Source organism: Pundamilia nyererei, unplaced genomic scaffold, assembly GCF_000239375.1.
Source record: "Pundamilia nyererei isolate P.nyererei 1_Seehausen unplaced genomic scaffold, PunNye1.0 scaffold00060, whole genome shotgun sequence".
Lineage (NCBI taxonomy): Eukaryota > Metazoa > Chordata > Actinopteri > Cichliformes > Cichlidae > Pundamilia > Pundamilia nyererei.
In genome coordinates, this window is record NW_005187461.1 from 1,967,960 (window position 1) to 1,986,951 (window position 18,992).

Consider the following 18,992-nt stretch of genomic DNA (forward strand, 5'->3'; position numbering starts at 1 on the left):
TGTTTTGATGACCCGCAAGGAGTGAAAAGGAGCCGAGTAATCTGCTGAGGGTGGCAATCTAGCTGCCGTGCGGTGCATTAGGGATTTTCCGTTTCCTCGAGCCCTTTGGTCCTGTGCTGCAGGTGAACAGGTGGACTGTTCGACCTGTCGGATACACAAGGCTCCGGCCACATGCACCTCTGCTGAGCCAGCACACTCATTAAGCCCTCCAAGTAGTGAAACTCAATGGGAGACTGTCCAACCGTTTGCCTGTCTCTTAGGATTTTCGGCATGGCTGCACTGGCAGACCGGAGTGAGATATTTATACGAGCCAAATGTTTGTGTGCCTCTACAGGCAAGGCAGTTTATGTGGAGGAAAACAGCCACTCATAAAAAGGCACTGCTTTCACATAAATAGATATTTATTTTTCTAACGTGTTCCCGTTTTATTGTACGCAAATGCCTCGTAAGATATTTTCAAGCACCTTTGATGTCAACAGAGTGGCAAAATTCACATTTAATTAGCGCCTTGTGTGAGGAACATCTCCCCCTCTTATTAGCTCAGTTTATGTATTTATATCTCATTGTCCTCTTTAGAACATCACTGGGATTTTTTTATGGTCCTTCATCTCTTTAACACACTAAGTACACTGGTTTTCTGTGCATTGATTTAGAGCTGACTTGGATGAGATGGCTGTAAGACAGTGCAGCTGCCATCCCTGCAGCCAGCGCGCATCTGCAGCATGAAGAAGTAAAGGAGCTTTCCTCTCCAGTGGCAGTGTTTGTCTGTCTTTGGCTGTGTGCTTTGTAGTCTGCGCTTGGCTTGCAGGCCCCATTTCCCTGCGCATCTCTCTGAGTCTCCACGTTCTCACTCTCTGACTGGCTGTGGCAATAAGAGCCTCATCACTTTATGGCCCCAATCGCAGGATGACGTTCTTCTTCCTGGTGCTCTCCTACTTGTTCTCAATGCATAATTGAAGTGCCTCTGGGTTCTCAGGCTGATTGAAGAGACTTGTTGGGATGGTAAAGATCTAACGGCAGAATTAGTCAGGGATGTCTAATAGTTTTTCTCCTGCCATTGTCGTGACTTTCTTTCTTTTGGTGTCTTGTCCTCTAAGGGTAGAGAATGTTGTCAGGTGTGAAAGAGCGTGAATGTGTCAGTGCAGACAGCAGGGATAGCTTTGGACAGGCAGAGAAAGGCTCGTCTGTCTTTAATCCTTCCTGGCACGATTGATTTGGAGTCACTTTGCTGTGAATAGACCTTTCAGCTCTTCTCGAGAGAGATGGGGAGACATGGCGAGCCCTGCATCATTGATAGGTGCATCACTGAGGGCCCCTAAACACCGTAGTCGAGGCCCAGATTGCAGAGTGGAAAGCTGAGGCATCCAACCAGAACCGGCCCAGCACTGCAACATTTTGGATGCTTGACTAAACACGTGATGGACAGTGGAAAGGCTTCCTCTATGGAAACATATCAGCGCAGAATTGAAAAGACAAGTGTTTTCGTCACATTATAAGAGCACACGGGCAAAAGCTGAAAGTCAATTGAGATCCGCAGACACTGTGCACTTGACCCCATAAAAGTTCAGTTACCTTCAAAATTAAGTGTAACTGTTCATAGAGAGCAGCATACCGTCTTATCACTCAGTCAGGCAGGCAGCACGAGTTCTCTCACACTGCGTGATTTTGCCAGGATCCCCTCGCTGAATGAAACTTTAACTTAGGCAGACGTAGCTTTTTTAATCTTACATTCCACATCTGTCATCCCTCCTCAGAATTCATGCAGTGTTTATTCTGAGCCTGAAAGCACCTCCACCATTGCAGTTTCTGTGAATAATTTACTTGTTATACAACTCACATTGGCCGTACAGCGTTCGCGGGGGAATGGCTAGGATGCCCCCAGAAAGCCTGGGGAGACAGAGGGTGGCGAGTTTTGCTGAAAAGCTGTATATGGCCTACAGCTTACCTCGTCTAGCACCATAGGGCAAAGAAATATAGTGAAACATGTGGGTCACATAATGTTTTTATTCATAAATGTATCTTTTGAAGCAGATTTGCTGGTGTCTTCTTCAATATTTACGCATCTAACAAATTCCAGACACTGTCAATAGGACTCTGCTGAATGTATTTGTATTGTGTTCCGAAGTGTCTGAAATGTCCTTCTTTAGAAATAATCTGCTTATTTGTGCTTTCGAGATGAACATTTACAATATACCTGGCCTGCAGCTGTTACATGGCTTTATACTTGCATTCAGCAAAAAGCGGTCAATAGGCATTGTGAGAAGTCACAGTATGATCCCTGCTATTGACAGTTTTTGTTCTCATTCAAGTCTTCAGCAGCTTCCTTTAGGTGAGTCAAAGAATAAACCAGGAGTGAAGATGTGAAAAATATCTACCACCCTTCATTTTCTTTTGTTTGGCCAAGTCTGGCCACCATGGAGGATGGATAGAATAGAGAATTTATTTATCAGGAAGGAGTCTTAAAAAATAACCTTGTCTGACAGGCGCACGCAAACACTCTCTGTGGAGGGCCTATCCTTAAAACGATTCCTTTTCCTTCACAGCATGCTTCAAATGGGACCTTTTCCACTCACTGGGTAGAAAATACAGATCTTTACTGTCTTTACTTTAAGGCTTTGTCACTTTTATTTGATGTTTACAGTTGATTTATTATGTTTGTTGTTCTGTGATTCTCTCTCGCAGCTGGCAGGGTGTTGTTCTTATGTGATAAAATGAATCAGTGGCTTGCAAGATCATCTGGTGAAAATTGAAAAATCTTCTTTTAGCCGCGATGAATATCCCCGGTCTTCATTTCAGTGCAAAATCAATGCCGGCTGGAGCAGAAGACTTTGTGTGCCGGGGTGGGGGAGGTTTTTTTTGTTTTTAATTTTCTGGTGAAAAGAAAGATGGAGCTGCAGTAAAAGGTGAGGGCGTGGGGGGGGGGTGTTAAGTGATAAAGTGGCTCCATCTTTAGCAGGGCATTCGGGCTGGCATTTTCACCAACTTTATGGTTTATTGTGCTCTAACGGTACAATTGCTTCCTAATTCCAGGTGTAAGTATAGCTAAGCAAATATCTGTAACATGTTTTTTCAGTTTATCACTTGTTTAGTCTCAGCTGCAGTGAATTTGGTAGCTTTGTCAATCTTTCTCTCTCCAATTCGCATAACACACTCTGAACTTCAGAAACTCATTCAACTGGTATCAAGCTCTTGCGACGAGGGCAGTCAGAAAAGAAAGTAGTACTTTGACAAAAGCTGTCATTCTTTATGACAGGACGCGACCTCTCACAGGGATCATTGTGTGAAAAGGTCCTCCGGTGTCCCTCGCACACACTTACACCCCATTCCCTCTTAGTGGGGTCCTGTGTCGGGTGGCTCCGTGTCACTGAGCCAGTAACTGCAGCAGCTGATAATTCTCCAAGCCAGTCGCTCAGATGAAGGGTCAGCCTTATTTTCTTCTTCTCCTCTCCCTCCCTCGAGGCTTGGTCTCTTTTTACCTTATACACAGCTCGCAATCTCTCTGGATTTAATACTCTATCCGTCTTCTGCAGACCTCCTGGTTGACCTCTGTCACATCAACTTCCTGTTTGGAAAGTTGCTTCTCACAGTATTGTTGCAATTATTTTCACCCTGAGCTTGTTATAAGGCCCCCAGCAGTAGGGTCCCATTCATCTAGCTAGGCAGTCGCATCACACGTGTGCCTGTATCCTCCAGCAGAAAGTTAATGACGCGCTGTGCTCTGTGCACCTCTCTACTGTTTTTTTTGTCACTTCTTCCACAAATGACATTTAGACGCTGAACTCCAGACGTCTTTCCAACAAGGTGCTCTCACAATATTGTCCAACGCGTAGGAAAAGGTCAAACGCCATATTCTCTCAGCTCACTCTTACACTACCATTGATTTTTAAAGAATGGCTCCACACCAAGCACAATTACATGCGCTCCTCCCTCCTGGTTTAAGTGCTGTTCGCTTTCTGAAGTCAATCCACTGTTTAGAGCAGCTGGTTTTATATTCCAGGCTGCAACTATGTTTTTTCATTATCACAGCTGGAAGATATCTTCCCCTCAGCCTCAAATATGAAAGCAACCTTAAGGTTGATAAAAAGAGGGGAGCGTCTCTTGTGCAGCGCTTACACAATGGGAGCAACACAAAGCAGAACATCATCCAGGCAAAACAGCCGATTTGTTTTCTATTATCTAAACAAGAAAGACTTCGAAAAATTGTAGCAATAAAAAAGTCGGCCCATCGCCGAAGATTGTTAAAAGTTACGTAGTGGACGTGGAAGGCTGTTGTGTGTCACCCTCAGCTGCTTAATGATGGGCTGCAAAATTGCATGCATGGGTTCAGGAGATATTGAAACTGTTGTTTATATCTGCAGGTGTACGTCAGGTTCATATCTCGGACCTCACAAACAATATTGCTGGTTATTTATGTTCAAGGACATTTTAGGAGACTGTCAGAAAGTATCCACAGTGTGAGCGCAACAATTTTGCCACATCACAGGCAAATTCAGATTATTGGATTTTTTTCACAGATAGGGGAATTAACTCCTCATTGATATAATACCAATGACTGCCTTTATATTAAGGCCTCTCTATGAATATTTAAAAGCTTCTCTAGTATTTTGGGATTCGTTGATCCTTCCCTGCAGATGGCATATCAAAGCACGCCTGCCCCACAATTAAAAGAAGATAAGGAGCTCAGCAGAGGCACTCAATGTCAAGCTCAGAAGCACACGCCAAGGTCAGATAACACAGATCAGAGCTTTTACTAGAGGCACCTACACAAAGGTCTGATGACAGCGTGTTGTAGTCGTAGTAGAAACAGGACAGAGATTACACCGTGCTCTCAGTAGGCTCAGATCAGACAGATTGAGCGGGGGTTGGACGGTTCCACAGTCACTTAAGAGAGCGACACACTTGGACGAGCTCCCTTCACTGGGCATTAAACACAATTAAGAGAAGGCATTGTAACGCTCCCCACCTGGGCTCTTAAACCTCCTGGTGCTCCCCCTCACTAGCTGTAAATCCGCTCTATGTTTCTGCCCTTCGTCCTCTGCTTCCTTGAATGCCTCCTCACTCTCTGTAATCTGGCCTTCTGAATGGTACGCGTGCGATCCTGTATATTAGCCGCTCTGCATAAGGACACGACCTTTTCCAGCATTTTCAATTGACATTTTTATTCTCCCGTTTTTAATCAGGGAAGAATAAAGGGCCAGTTGCCTCTGAATTATTTAGATTATGAATGACCGAAAGTCTTTTGAGCACCGATGTACCTTTCCCTCACTCTATCAGAAGTGATCATGCTTGTTGGTCTGTTCGCAGCAACCTTGTCAACCTTGACAGCAGAAAGACTTTGTTTATGCGAGCACTCACTTCAGGCTTTCACACAACTCACCCGCAGTCAATCAGTTGTGGAATTCGGCTTTCAAGTATCTTTGAGGAATTTATGCACAATCATTCTTTCGCTTTGTCCTCACTTCTAATTGCTCGTAGTCATTTCCCAGGCTTTGTGAGACCAGGTGTATCATTCATTCAGCAGAATATGCTGATGTCTGTATACGTTCTGAGGAGTTTCTGTGGAGGTCACAGCTTGTACATATCACAGGTCAGTGAGAGTAGGACGTGGCTCATTTGGTATCTGAGAACAGAATTCTTAGGCTCGGTTTACGTATTTACAGATCCTATAGGACTCAGCAGACCTGAGGAATCTGTCCTCACTTCACGAGGTCGGCAGCTGCGATCCCAAAGTTGCACATCAGTTATACGTCATCACCTAACATCGCCGAGAGCGACTTTGAGTACACTGCACCGACTAATTTGTTTCCAGTCACTTTGTTGATCAACACTTGTGTGCATTTGTCTAACTGGAGCTACACTTGTTTGCTAGGGAAGTGCTGATAGTGCAGCAAATTTTCAGGTGTGTTATTAGCTGACAGTTAAACTTTGTCAGCTGCTGCAGATTATCTCTCCATGTGGCTGATTAATTATTTAATAGTAAAACAAAAGGAAGCAGTTTGCAGCAGACACATATCTTAATGTCTTCTTGATCACGACTGCTTCTGTATACTGTGTATAAATGTGCTCCTCCATGTCTGTTTGTTTGCATGCACTGCAGGTTTGTTGTACATATTGCTGACAGGCATTAAAGCTTTCTGGTGCAGTGGTGCAAAGATGAGAAGAGAAGAGGGCAGCGGTGTTAATAGAAAGGAGGAAAGAGTAACGGTGCAATCATTTACCCTGGTTTGTTTGCATATTTTAGCTCTCTGTTTTTCATATATATTGCCATATGTATGTTCTATTGATTTTTATGCTGTGAGGTCTCCATAAAAACGTGACTCTCTAAGCGGTGACCATGTACTGCTCTGATCTTTGATAGGAGGACTCGCACATCAGCAGGCGTGACAGTCTAAGCTTTCCATTAACACTTTATTGCATTAATGGATTCTGCAGGTCACGCACACACATAGCAGGAGCCTGGCGGGGTGACAGGGTGAGATTAGGGAATTGCTCCCTCTAGGTGAAACTCAACTCTACTGCAAGCAGATTTCATAAAGCTGGGAAGTTTTCATTACAGCGATTGGCAGTAATTACATGTCTGTTTGTTCTGGATTTAATGAAATCAGCTCGAACGTGCAAAACCAGCATGGCCCGACCCCAGTTTTTGCTCTAATCACTGGCAGAGCATTATTGGCTTATTGTAGTTGTAATTGGTGTAAAGTCTCTCGTTTTTTGACCAGTGTTTGGAGATGTATGATTGTGTGGGCAGTTCCTCAGGCTGCTGGAGGGGAAATTGAGACTGTCGCACTGGGACTTTTGAGGTGGGGATGGCTTTTAATTTAAAGCTAACCTTACTCTTTGAATTACTGTTATTGTTCGGCAGGTCTCGCATTAAACCAACGCAGCCAGTGGAGAGCTAAAGATGAATTTGAATGCTAATCATTTCTGCAGCTTACCCTGAAAAGGTTGTGCCTGTCTGTTTGTTTTCTCACCTTGTCGTCTGTCTTATCTTTTGCCTTGCAGTTATGTGGCTGCGGGCTGCTCGGCGTGGGCATCTGGCTCTCGGTGTCTCAGGGAAGCTTCGCCACCTTCTCACCCTCATTCCCTTCACTGTCAGCTGCCAATATGGTCATTGCCATCGGCGCCATCGTCATGGTAACAGGCTTTCTCGGTTGCCTGGGTGCCATCAAGGAGAACAAGTGCCTGCTTCTGAGCGTGAGTCAAATCCGGATACCTACAAAAAATATATTTTAAAAGTCACACATCTGTCAACAGCACAAATGTGCACATTGTAGTTCTTAATTTCTCTCACTCGAGCATTTTATGACTGAAATTCATTTGTAGAGTTGACCGCTTGCAATCAGTTGTATTCAAAAGTTTTGGCACCCCTGGGGAAGCTGCATATTTTATCGGTAAATACAACCCTTGCAGCAATGAAATATTAAGATGAGCTTTTCATGAATGTATAAAATTGATAGAAATCGTGGCAGCGGGCCAAAGTTTGTGCAAACTTATAGTAGCAGCTCTAATTTCATAGCTTGGAAATGTTTTTAATGGACCACTAAGAGTCATAGTTATTTGTCAGAGATGAGAAACGGAAAAAAGCAATGCCATAACATTTTGAGAACTGCTCGTATTTTGTGTCTTTTTGCTGCAAGGCTTGTCTGCACTGTCACACGCAAACTGCAAGCAAGTGTCTATACTCAAAGGCACACTGGTCACAGGCCACCAGGAGCTTTTTTTGTATTTGTCCTATTACCAGACCCTCGGGAGAGCTAGGTGACTGGGGCTACTTCAGTAATTCAGTCTGCCCTCTATCGAACCTCAAGAGTGCACAAAGGAAAATTAGAGCTGAGCAATAGGATTCCCCCTTTCTGCAAATTAATACCAACTAATGCATGTCATTGCCATGGCTCTGGTCAAAGCCCAGTGAAAGGAATTTCAGGCGGGGGAATTAGTATTTGCATAGAGCACACCAAAAGCCACTTGATGTTTTTGAAGCTCAAGATTTGAGAATGTTCTATTATTCATTACAAAGACTGTTCTGTCTTGACGTTGCACTGTTTGCCCAAAGTTGTACAAGTGTGTTATCTTAAGCACAAGTTAATTATGAGAGTTCACCCAACAGAATGAGGTTTGCAGGGATCCGCTGCAGAAAGGCAAAGAAAAAAAACTTTCATGTATAGAAACTTTAAATGAGAAGTGGAGTTGGGGCTCTGAGTACTTAACATCACAAACAGCTCAATCCCTTGAAGCTCTTGCATCAGTCAAAAGCCCCACCAAATCCTCAGCGTTAGACATGGCTTCCTTCACCTGCCTAACAACTGTGAAGCAGGAGGAGAGAGCAGAGCGCAAAGACAGAGCGGAGCGGTGTGAAAGATGGCTGGAATTAGAGAAAAAAAATCGGAGTCAACGGAAAATATCAAAGTTTTGATGTTTCTCACCGAGTCTTCTGCCACATCTGTGCGTGACAGCCTTTTATATTTGGCCAGAATAATTCTGTTTAGGGCATCCATGTCTGCTGTCGTTGCTGTTGTTGTGTTTGTCTTTGTCTGTCTGTCCAGTCGAGCACATCCAAACATTTGGGGAGGTAGTGGTGGTGGTGGTGTGGGCTCAGGACGGGGAAACATCAAGAGTAGGTTTAGATCTCCCAGCGCAAATAGATCTGAGTGTTTACCTTGACATATTTTCTTTGAAGTTGGTCTGATTGCAGCTCTCTTTGGATTAGAAATATTCAAAGACCGGACATCCTTTGCAGCGATATTGCAGTGCACCTTTTCTGCCAAATAGTTTTATTGAGACATTTTTTAAAGAAACAAAACAAGGTGAGACAACAGTGCGATTGCTGGCAAATGAGAGCATGCACCCACAGAGCTGAGTGTGCAAATAAACACAGAAGCACATGCTCTCACACATGGCCGCTGAAGCACCACCAATTTGCTTTGCAGAAACAGTTCATTTGATTGCAAATGCCAGGAAAAGTATGACAAGTTAACTGCAGGTGAACAACAATCATTCTGTGGGCTGCAAAGCCATATGCAGCAGCAAACCGTTGTAACTATGTCGTGTGAGCCGTGACATAAATAATAGCTCGCACCCTCCCTCCCAGATGAGTTTGGAATTAATGGGTTTTTCAAAAAAATCTAGGTTTGCATGCCTCCTCCCGTGCTGTGCAGAAGAGCTGGGTAAATACCGTGCTGTAATGGAGTCAAGTAGAGAGAGTAGTAGATGAGATGCAAGGCTGTGCTAGAAATTAATCTTAGGAAGTATTAAACCTTTTATACTCCCCTCAAACATTCACAAGCCCTTCAGCACCGAGATTCTCCTTTTTTCCTCCCACCATCACTCCCACCTCTTCCTTCATGTCTCTTTTTCTAATTTCCTTCTCCCTTTTTAAATTTGCTTTGTTTATGTTTATGGATTTCTTTCTTTTCTTTTTTTTGTCTTGAGAAATGTTGGTTTCTGTGTATGCTGCTTCCAAATGAAACCATTAACTGAAACCTGGAACGTTTTTGGGGAAATTTACTCATTTGTTTTATTGTCAAGAGCAAAAATGAGAAGATTAATCTAGCTGGTAAATATAAAGCTGCTGCCAGAAACTGTCCAGCCAAGCTGAACAGTATAAATGGTGGGGTCAGTAGGTAACGCCAGCTAGCTTTATTTAGGGCTGGTTTTACAGTCATGTGAAGTGATTCGCTGGGTCATAGCTGGGCAATTAACCTTAAAATACTACAGCTTTATTTTTTATTTGGTTTTTCCTTGATGATGATTCATGTGTTAATTATTGGGTTTTAAGAGATGCCAGCTGGCAGATAAGGCTTTATCTGCCAGGCTCTAGTTTTTTGTGTCTTTTTGTTTCAGTCTGAGCTAAACTAATTGACTGCTAGCTCATCTCATTTAACCCTTGCCTTATGTTTCACAAGATGTCAAACAATTGCTTTAACCCAAATTAAAAGATCATTAGATAATCCGTGTATCTCCGTGAGTCACACAATACATTTGAGTTTGGAGTATAAATAAATGCGCTTTAAATCACAGATGCAAGTCTTACTGTGAAGTTTGTGAAATACTCAGATAAAACAGCACTTAACTGCAAAAGAAGCTGAGCTGTTCAGAGTTTTGTTCACAAATTCAATTTACAATATTGCCTGTGCTGCTGTTGTAACAGTGCTCTTCCTCTTTCTGGCAGTTCTTCATTGTCCTGCTGATAATTCTTCTGGCGGAGGTGATTTTGCTCATCCTGTTCTTTGTGTACACAGATAAGGTAAGTTGTTATGTGTTGTGTCCGAATTTTGTTTTTTATCATTCCAGCTGAAGACATTAAAAGAAAACTCTCTCACACACAGATGATCACAGACAAATGCAGAAAGCAATAAACGGTGTTAGTGTGATAAGCATACCTAGATTCCAGTTGCTTCCGGGTATCAGAGTTTTCTGTTTTTATATTTGGTTGTTTCTCTGTCAGAAGCTTGAGTGTCTTCACCCCACCATTAACACAGCAGTCAAAGGTTAGGCCACAAAATTCAACTCAATCCCCAACAGTTGGCTCCCCCTAATTAGTTCCAGGAATATTTCCCATGACCCCTTGAATGAGGTTAAATCAGGTGAATGTGTGGGGTAACAGCAGATGCCTACACGCAAAGCTCTGGATATTACCGATGCTGAATTCGTCTTCGTCTTTAATCTGATCCAACCACAAATGTTTCATCCCGAAGAAGACAAGTGTCTTGTGCAGGACGAGCGATGAAGACTTCTCTGTTTTCAAGGACATGTCGCTGATAGATCCGTCTATTTATATATTTGCTCTCTTATGTCACACGGCCCTCGGGACATCAGCTAATTCTGCCTCTTTGTTCTGAGGTTATTGCTCAAACCTAGTCTCTCAGGCAGATAAAGGAATTCATTTAGCAGCCAATCCATTCTCAGATTCAGATCGGGTCTCGCAGGCACACCCTGTCAGGAGTAAATATGTCTGTTGCCTTATCATCAAAATATTACCGGCTTAACCGTGATCCCTCCGGCGGAATTTAAATAGAAAGCCTCTTGACTTCACAGCAGTGCCTTTCCCATCACCTGTGAAGTCAGTAAAAGATAGCCCAGTAGTGCTGAGGATTTCCTAAATGAGAAATCAGTTGAGTCTGCATTAGCAAAGCATGGGGCATTACCCGGGGAAAACTCATTCGCACAAGTTCCAGTGAATACCCACCGTATTTTATGTTTGTCCCGTTCTTGCCAAATTACTGTGTTTATCCTGGCTTAAACCTAATGGAACGTGAAACCATGATAATGAGGATCACAACCAAATATATTTCCCTTTATTGGTCTTCAAATGTCATTGGAAGGCAAAGCGTTTAAAGTAAATTGCACGTTATTGGAGATGACACTTTCAGACTGCTCTAATCAGGATGTCCTGCAAATTTAGGAAACTGCATTAGATTTTTAAAGCTTGTCTGTTTGGCTAAAAGGACAATCACAGACGACCTTCACATATTGCTTTTTGTTTTGTGGTTGGGTTTTTTCTCCGTCTCCAGTGAGATCTTGTATGCCGTGTGAGGCTCCCCTCGTCTTCTGCTACAGGCTGTGATCAGAGGAATCACTAATTCACTTTTATTATTTGATCCCCTAATCACACGGTATTTATTAACAAGACTGGAAGACATACGGTACAGTAGTTGGCAGCTTTTAAACGTGTATCGACGGAGGCAAAACAGATATTTTAGTCTCTCAAATAGGTCATATTTAAGTCATGACTGACTCTTTGTGCATACTGTGATCCTTCTGGGCGACAGTCTGTTGACAGGTGGGAGGGAAAGACAAACATATAGTATCTTGCGTTTGTTGCAACATGTTTTTTTCGTTTAGCGTCCGTTTCCACCAGTTTAATCCTACTTTGGAGGTACCGCTCAGTCCTGTTAATAGATAATTTCTCTCACGTCTTCTTCAGCCCAGCAGTCTTGCCTACAGGTATGGCTTATGCGTGGGCACTCCCTCATTCCTTCCACAGCCCAGTGGTGTTAAGCTTTCTGATTAAATGCCATGTAGAGGGCGTAGTATAATAAAGGCTGGCCCTGCAGTTAGCAACCAGCTGACTGCAGCAGATGGCTGGGCGGCAAACCAGATTACAGCCATCCGTCTTTAACGCTCTGACCTCATTGTGCCGCCGTCGACCCAACACGCTGAGCTGAACACCGGTGAAGGTTTATTAGCTCAGAATGAGGAAGCAGAACTTTGCAAGAGAGACAGGAAGCACCGGAGCATGTACGTAGGGATGTCGGGAGGGCGAGGAAGAAATGAAGGAAGGGTGGAAGGTGTGGAGAGAGGTAAAAAAAAGAGATATCAAAGGATGCTGGGAAGAATGAATGTGTTATGTGTTAGGGTGCTGAAGTACACAAAAAAAGGGGTAGAAAGAGGTCAGCCATGTCAGAAATGAAATTAGATGTCACTGTAAAACTTTAGGAAAAGAATCAGGAAAAAGGAAAACACGGAGTCATGGAAGAGGAAGGAAGCCAAGTTTGGCTGTGGCACATCCTTGATGTCTTACTCAACGACAGCAGCAGTCACATCTAGCTGCGTGTGTCGTTTGTGCAAAGACAGAATTATGTTCAATTCCTGGCTGTGCGTTATTTCCCAACCAATTAAAGCTGGAGTGGGGCTCTTCCCCTGACTCTGTCAAGTGCCCTGGCCTCCGTCTACAAAGCACAGGGTTGCAGAGCAACTGAGGGAATTAGGTAACGTGTTTTAATAATGTGCTGTTTGGAAACCTCTGGCACTGATTCTGTTTGGATTCACATCATTTATTACAATTTCAGGGCAGTAAATGTATTTGTCCTGAGCTTTGCAATTAGAGCAACAGTGAAACGTTGTTAGCTTCTTAGTTTCCCAGTAGTCCTGAAACTAAAACCAGTGTTTCCAGACAGTATGTGACCCAACAGTGACTGCGTATGAGAGGAAAAAAGCACTGAACATGTTTGAAAGAGGTTCGGTCTATCCTTAAAGAGCATGCAGCAAAAGACTGAAGATGTGACAAGAGACAGTTTTATTTGCTTCACGAAACAGTAAAATAAGTGGCAATTTGATCTGGAATGTTTAGCTTTGAATATGTTTTATTTAAATAGGATTTAATGGTGATTTCATGCTTGAAACTCTGCATTTAGGAACATTTGAGCCTGAAGTCTGGTATTTGTGATAATGTGAGCTTTGTGTACCATACCCTGACAGCAAGCTACAATCAGAAGTTCAGTTTGGTAGAGGTTGACTTGGGTTCAGATCCTGTGTACTTCGGTGCATTTTACATCAAATATGAAATCTACTGTGATAGAATATCAGCTCAACTGTCTGTCACTTTTTTAAACATTAAAAAACAGCGTTATCTGCACCGCCTGTCTCGTCAGAAACCTGCGTATGCAGGCAGAGCTCTGGTTCTTTGCATTATAGATGAGATTTGAAGACAGGTGAGTATGTGTGGAGTCGCTTCATCATTTCTGCATCCAAAAGAAAAATGCAATAATGCCAGGGAGTATTTCACCGTAAAGTATATTTTTAATTATTATGCAGCTGTCGGGTAAACGATGATGTGAGCTACTCTGGTACTGAACGTTAATGTGACGTGAACATTTGCCAGTGTGGGAACTTGGGAGTTTGGGGCAGTTTGATTAGAAATTTCACAAGAAAAGCTATTCAACACCCCGAACACAACAACAGTTAGTAAAGAACCAGAGTTACTAGCTGGTAAACACAGGGGAGCAGCTACAACTTAACAATAATGTATTTAATTTAGTAGTTGACCAAGAAGAAAGTGCAGGGACAAAGAAGAAAGAAAAGTGTTTTTAAAATAACAATCAATGATTATCCTTCATATTTTTCGCTAGTGTGAATATGTAGATAAGATATTAGCCATTTTGAAAGTTCAAAGCTGTTCCTAAGCACTTAGCCATCCATAAAATCAGATTCAAGTTCAGGTTCTTCAGTGGAAAGTTGAGCACTTGTTAGTCTTTAAACACTGACCGTGGTTGGTATCCTAAGATAATTCCTCTGTTTTCCTGTCAGCATGCACAGAACATGCAGACAGATAAATGTATTATCTATCTATAGTTTACCTTCCGCAGGTGCCAATACACTAACTCCCAATGGTCCACTAATTCTTTCCTTTCAGAGCCTCATAAGATCAGAATTGAATGCTGTACAATTTTCGTAAGATATTAATTGAGCAAACTGATAAAATAAACGTTTTGCTCGTCTCTTCTTGTCAATAGAAAATTGTACTTAGTAGTCAGGATAATCTTTTAATGATAGAATACTGCATGATGACCTCTTTATAACTCAGACTGCTTTTAGTTCACTGTGACCCGTTATCATGCAGGGAAGGAGCAGTACCTGCTAGATAAGAGCTTAACGAGCAGTTTCACTTCGTGTCAGGTAGAGGAGCCTCTCTTGGCGCACACACACACATATACACTAGGGCTGCAACGATACAGAAAATTCACGGTTCGGTTCAATACTTTGGTGTCACGGTTCGATGTTTTTTCGATACAAAAAAATGTTCATGCTTTTTTAATTTGTCATTTATTAAAATTATAAATATATATTTTAACTCAAACTTACAGTTTTTAAATTTAATGTTGCTGAAACAACAAAGGGATGAAATAATAAATCTATCTGATGGAGAAATCACTCATCTTTGGAAAAGAGTTTATTACAGAGAAATGGCTCTTTCCAAAATAAAAGCTACACTATAGCTTCTTCTCGGGTATACTCTCAGCAGCATATTAAACATATCAGGTCCCCATAAGGAGAATCCTGTGCTAACGGCTGTCTAAATGACTCGGGTAAAGTTTGTAGCATGCGTGCTTGTTGTTTTTGTCTGCTTCCACTTGTCTTTGCACTAGCTTGTCTTTGCACTAGCTCCGTTAACGAGCTACCTCGGATCGCCCCGTGCGTGGGGCTGGACTGCGTCAACACATTAACGAGCTAACTGCGCTAACGCACTAGTTCCCACCCATGTAATTGAGCATTGCGTGGCACATCCAACATACTATTTTACTTTTGTCCATGACGCGCTTACCTTCAGGGTCATACGTCACATGAAGACCAAAATAATTCCAAAGGCCAGATCTGAATGAGGGTGGGGGAGGTTCAATTTGCCATGTTGCAACGAGCTTAGCTTCTGTCTCGCTAGCTTGCGCTGCGCTCAGTGGATCTGCGCTCAACAGTGCAGCCTAGGTGGAGTAGTCGAACGCAGATCCTCTGAGCATCGTCAGAAGGAAAGTTGATAAAATAAATTAAAAATGTTGTATTGTTCGATACATATGCGTACCGAACCGAAAGCTCTGTATTGAACGGTTCAATATCGATATGAGTATCGTTGCACCCATAATATACACATCCACATTCCAATGTAATAAACGAATGCGCCTACTTTTGTATATAAATACAGACCAGAGCGGTAACAGAGCGCACTTCACAGGGCCCCCACTCTGATGTCAGCGCTCTGTGACCGCCCTTGCAAGTAAAAACTGCGCGCGTGTCTCCACTCTCTGACTCTCAGCTGAAGAAGTGTCTTTAGAATAAATCTCTTGACACTTCTGTTTTCACAGAATCTCATGTAAATACGTAATGCTCTCCCGTGTTGCGTGAGGAACTCTAAATGTTCCACAGCATTTTCAAAACAGCCTGCTGAGACACCAGTCGTTAGCCAGATGTTCCCCCACCTCTGTGGAGGCTGTATCCTTCTCTGAAATGATCAGTTCTTTCACGTCTTTGGAAATTGGAGCAGTCGGTTCTGTCGTGGCACACACTCTGGTAATGAGCATTCAGTGTAACCTCACAGGTCTCAGTGTACCTGCTCCCCTGGGTGTTACCATGTCACCAGATCTGGGACAGGTGTTTCTCCAACAATCTACCACCCGCTCTCTGCTCTATTTTTGTGATCGTTGACGGGGAACGTGAACAGTTTGGACAGAAAGGCTTCTCCTTCCACCGCCCTCACATGCATATCTTCTTGTCTTTCTTTGTTTTTTGTTTTTTTGTCTTTTCTGTGAATTATGAGTGTTTTCTCAGCCGGCCAAGCTGAACCCTTTAGATTTCTGTGATGAATGTGCAGTCGTATATTGCTGTGTGCGGACTTGGTCATCACAGAGGAAACTACAAGCTTATCTATGCAATGAGACATATGAGCTCTGTCTCAGGGCTTTGTCTACATGCCACACGTGAAATATTGCGTGGCAACATCCAGGCAAAACTTCCCAGAAGTCGGATGTTGCCACAGCACGGTGCAGGCCTGTTATTTGTCAACATTTTCGAGGACCGGCAGTGTAAGCATTAGTCGAGAAATCGCCTCGTGTTTTTGTCTGCTTCTGTGGCGAGGAGAAAAAGGGTCGGCGTGCCGCACGATCCTCCAACTCCCTGTTTGTTCTGTATTCATTTGTCTGCCTCTCGTTAGAGGTAAATCTGGATCATTAACTTTCATTTCACACTGTAACTAAGACACAAAAAAAATGATGTGCAGTGACTTATCGGAGACTCGGAAGAAGACTTTTATTGCAATAAGAGGGACCCTGCTCTCCAGCGGCTGTGTGAGGAGTCTGTAATGAGCCAGCGACATCACATACAGCCTACTGTAGATGGAGAAGACAAGATAGCAGATAGAAACAAAGCACAAGGCAGAGATTGATGGTGCTGCTGTTCTTCATTTCATTTTCCTGCACGAGGACCAAGATCTGCATCAGCAAACTTGCAGGCCGAGGAGCAAGAATGGGATTTGAAATAATTCTCGTCTTATTTCAAAGCTTTTAGAGGATGTTTTAAATGGGGTTTGCATTTTTAATGATTACTAAAGCATTTTATTGCCCGAGAAATTTTAATTAATCAGTAAAAATTCAGTTTGACTTTTATGTCTAATTCAGCAAATAGATTTCAAAAGCCTTGCAGCTGAATAACAAGGGTACTGAACCAGTGAATGACTTTAAAGCTTAATGTCGTTTCTGTACAGTCAAAGGAAAGTTGGGTTTGTACTATTTCTAATGTGTAAGACAGAAAGTCAAGTGATATTAAATGTGTTATTATTTTAGAGAAGCCAGGCTTCTGGCTGCTTATTGTTACTTTCGTCCTTATTCTTTCACTAAAGGATTTACTGACACCTAAAATCACCTTGTTGTTTCTGGATGTGACAGTGCTAATGCAGCTTCTCTTGTCCTGTGCAGATTTCCTGATCACACTCTTTAACTCTAAGCTTTAAGTATTAAGTGCATTCCTATTGTTGTGATATTACTTTTATTGCCCGTGAAGATGTACAGCGCGATTCTGGCAGTCCATGTCATTTTTCTAGTCATAATTACCCCGTATCTAAAGCGCCTCTCAATCTGTCCTGGCAGTTAGCAAATCCCCACAGGCATATGAAACTGCAGGAGAGCTAAAGCTCTGATTTTGTATCTCATTAACACAGCGAATGAGATATTAATCTCCCTCAGACATGGCACAACCCTGAGCAAATTGTTGGTGTTCACTCAAGAGGAAAATGATTTGCTAGCACAGCTGAAGGGCATGTTGAAGCCGAGCGTGTGAGCGACACATGACGTGTCAGACGTTCAGGCATCACACAGCGGTCCGCGTTACTGTTGCAGAGTTATTTTTATTTGACAAGACAAGAGGTTACCCATAACTGTGAAGGCGCTGGCATTTTATGTCTTTATATTGTAGTGTCGGATTGCTTTGCGTTAATGATTCGTCGGTCATACGCAGTCCACTAAAAGCACTTAACTGCACACCTGCCACTACTGTTTGCATCTGTGTGAAAAGGATGCTGACAGTTTGAAAAGAGTAGAATAATCCGAGTGCACCTCTACAAACACCCAAGCTTCAACTGCCTGCTCCAATACAAAGACAACATAAAGAGGTATTGAATGGTGCAACTCACCGGACTGTTCTTGCAAAGACAACCCCTCCAAACTAAGATCTCTAACTAAGGCTAATGTTTTCTTTTATCCTCTCCAGGTGCGTGAGAATGCCAAACAGGATCTCAAGGATGGGCTGGCTCTGTACAACTCAGAAAACAACATAGGCCTGCGAAATGCCTGGAACATCATCCAGGCAGAGGTAAGTAACGCCATGCATTTACAATATGAGAAACGTTAGTGTGAATGTTTAAGCACAAATGACTAAAATCTATTCAGATATTCCAGCTAATGTATGTCCTGGCTTGTAGCTGTGGTGTTAGTGTGACCTTAAAAGCCCAAACTGGCTGTCCAAGTACACTTCAGTCCTTTTTTGCTGTCCTTTAAAGGAAAGTGACCAATTAAAATTTTTAATTAAAGTTTGTTTGAGCTTTTTGGGGCCATTGAGGACACAGAGCATTAACTCATCTTCCACCTGACATTTGTATGGCATTAACAGTGGAAATGCTGTGGAGTGATAGGATACACCGACTGGCACGAGGCCCTGAAGGACAAAGTAGTTCCTGATCGCTGCTGCCAGGAGCATTACCAGAACTGTGGGCGGAACTCCACCAACATGTTCTGGAACAGGGTGAGTTGACCTGGACTCCGATGAGTTGAGTTTTGCTTCTCAGACTTTTGCTTTTAAGTATAAGAGTCACGTGTCTGCTCTTTATAAAATATTCAAAACTAACAGATTTACTGTATTAAAATGACAGACTCCACAGAATATACTTACTGTATTTAAGTTTTTGTTTTGGAGGATATGAATGATACACAGTCATTTTCTACCTAATCTCGGCTGTATAGTTTGCCTTGACTTTTCTCTTTTTAAAACTGATAGTCTGAAAGTATTCTGTATGATTCACGTAATATTCTTGTCCAGATTATAGGATTATGCTGGGCCCAAAACTGCTATGACATCAGAATCAGGATACTTTATTAATCCTTAAGGAAATGATGTGGTTACTCCAAGACTTTAACAGTTACAGACTAAACTATTTGAATATGTTACAGAGTTTACAAATTTAAGAAATAGCACTAATATATACAAGTCACTCAGTTATAAATATCAAGAATATTGAC

The 18,992-nt window shown here is 42.5% G+C and overlaps 1 protein-coding gene across 2 annotated transcripts in view; it reads left to right on the top strand.

Moving 5' to 3' along the window:
* tspan9a (tetraspanin 9a) overlaps positions 1 to 18,992 on the top strand; it is a 183,348-nt gene that overhangs the window by 152,514 nt on the left and 11,842 nt on the right. For both annotated transcript variants that reach the window (XM_005734804.1, XM_005734803.1), the window contains 4 exons: positions 7,003 to 7,194; positions 10,169 to 10,243; positions 17,968 to 18,069; positions 18,367 to 18,498. In XM_005734804.1, coding sequence (XP_005734861.1) covers positions 7,003 to 7,194; positions 10,169 to 10,243; positions 17,968 to 18,069; positions 18,367 to 18,498 — 501 coding nt within the window. The remainder of the gene's footprint in view (positions 1 to 7,002; positions 7,195 to 10,168; positions 10,244 to 17,967; positions 18,070 to 18,366; positions 18,499 to 18,992) is intronic.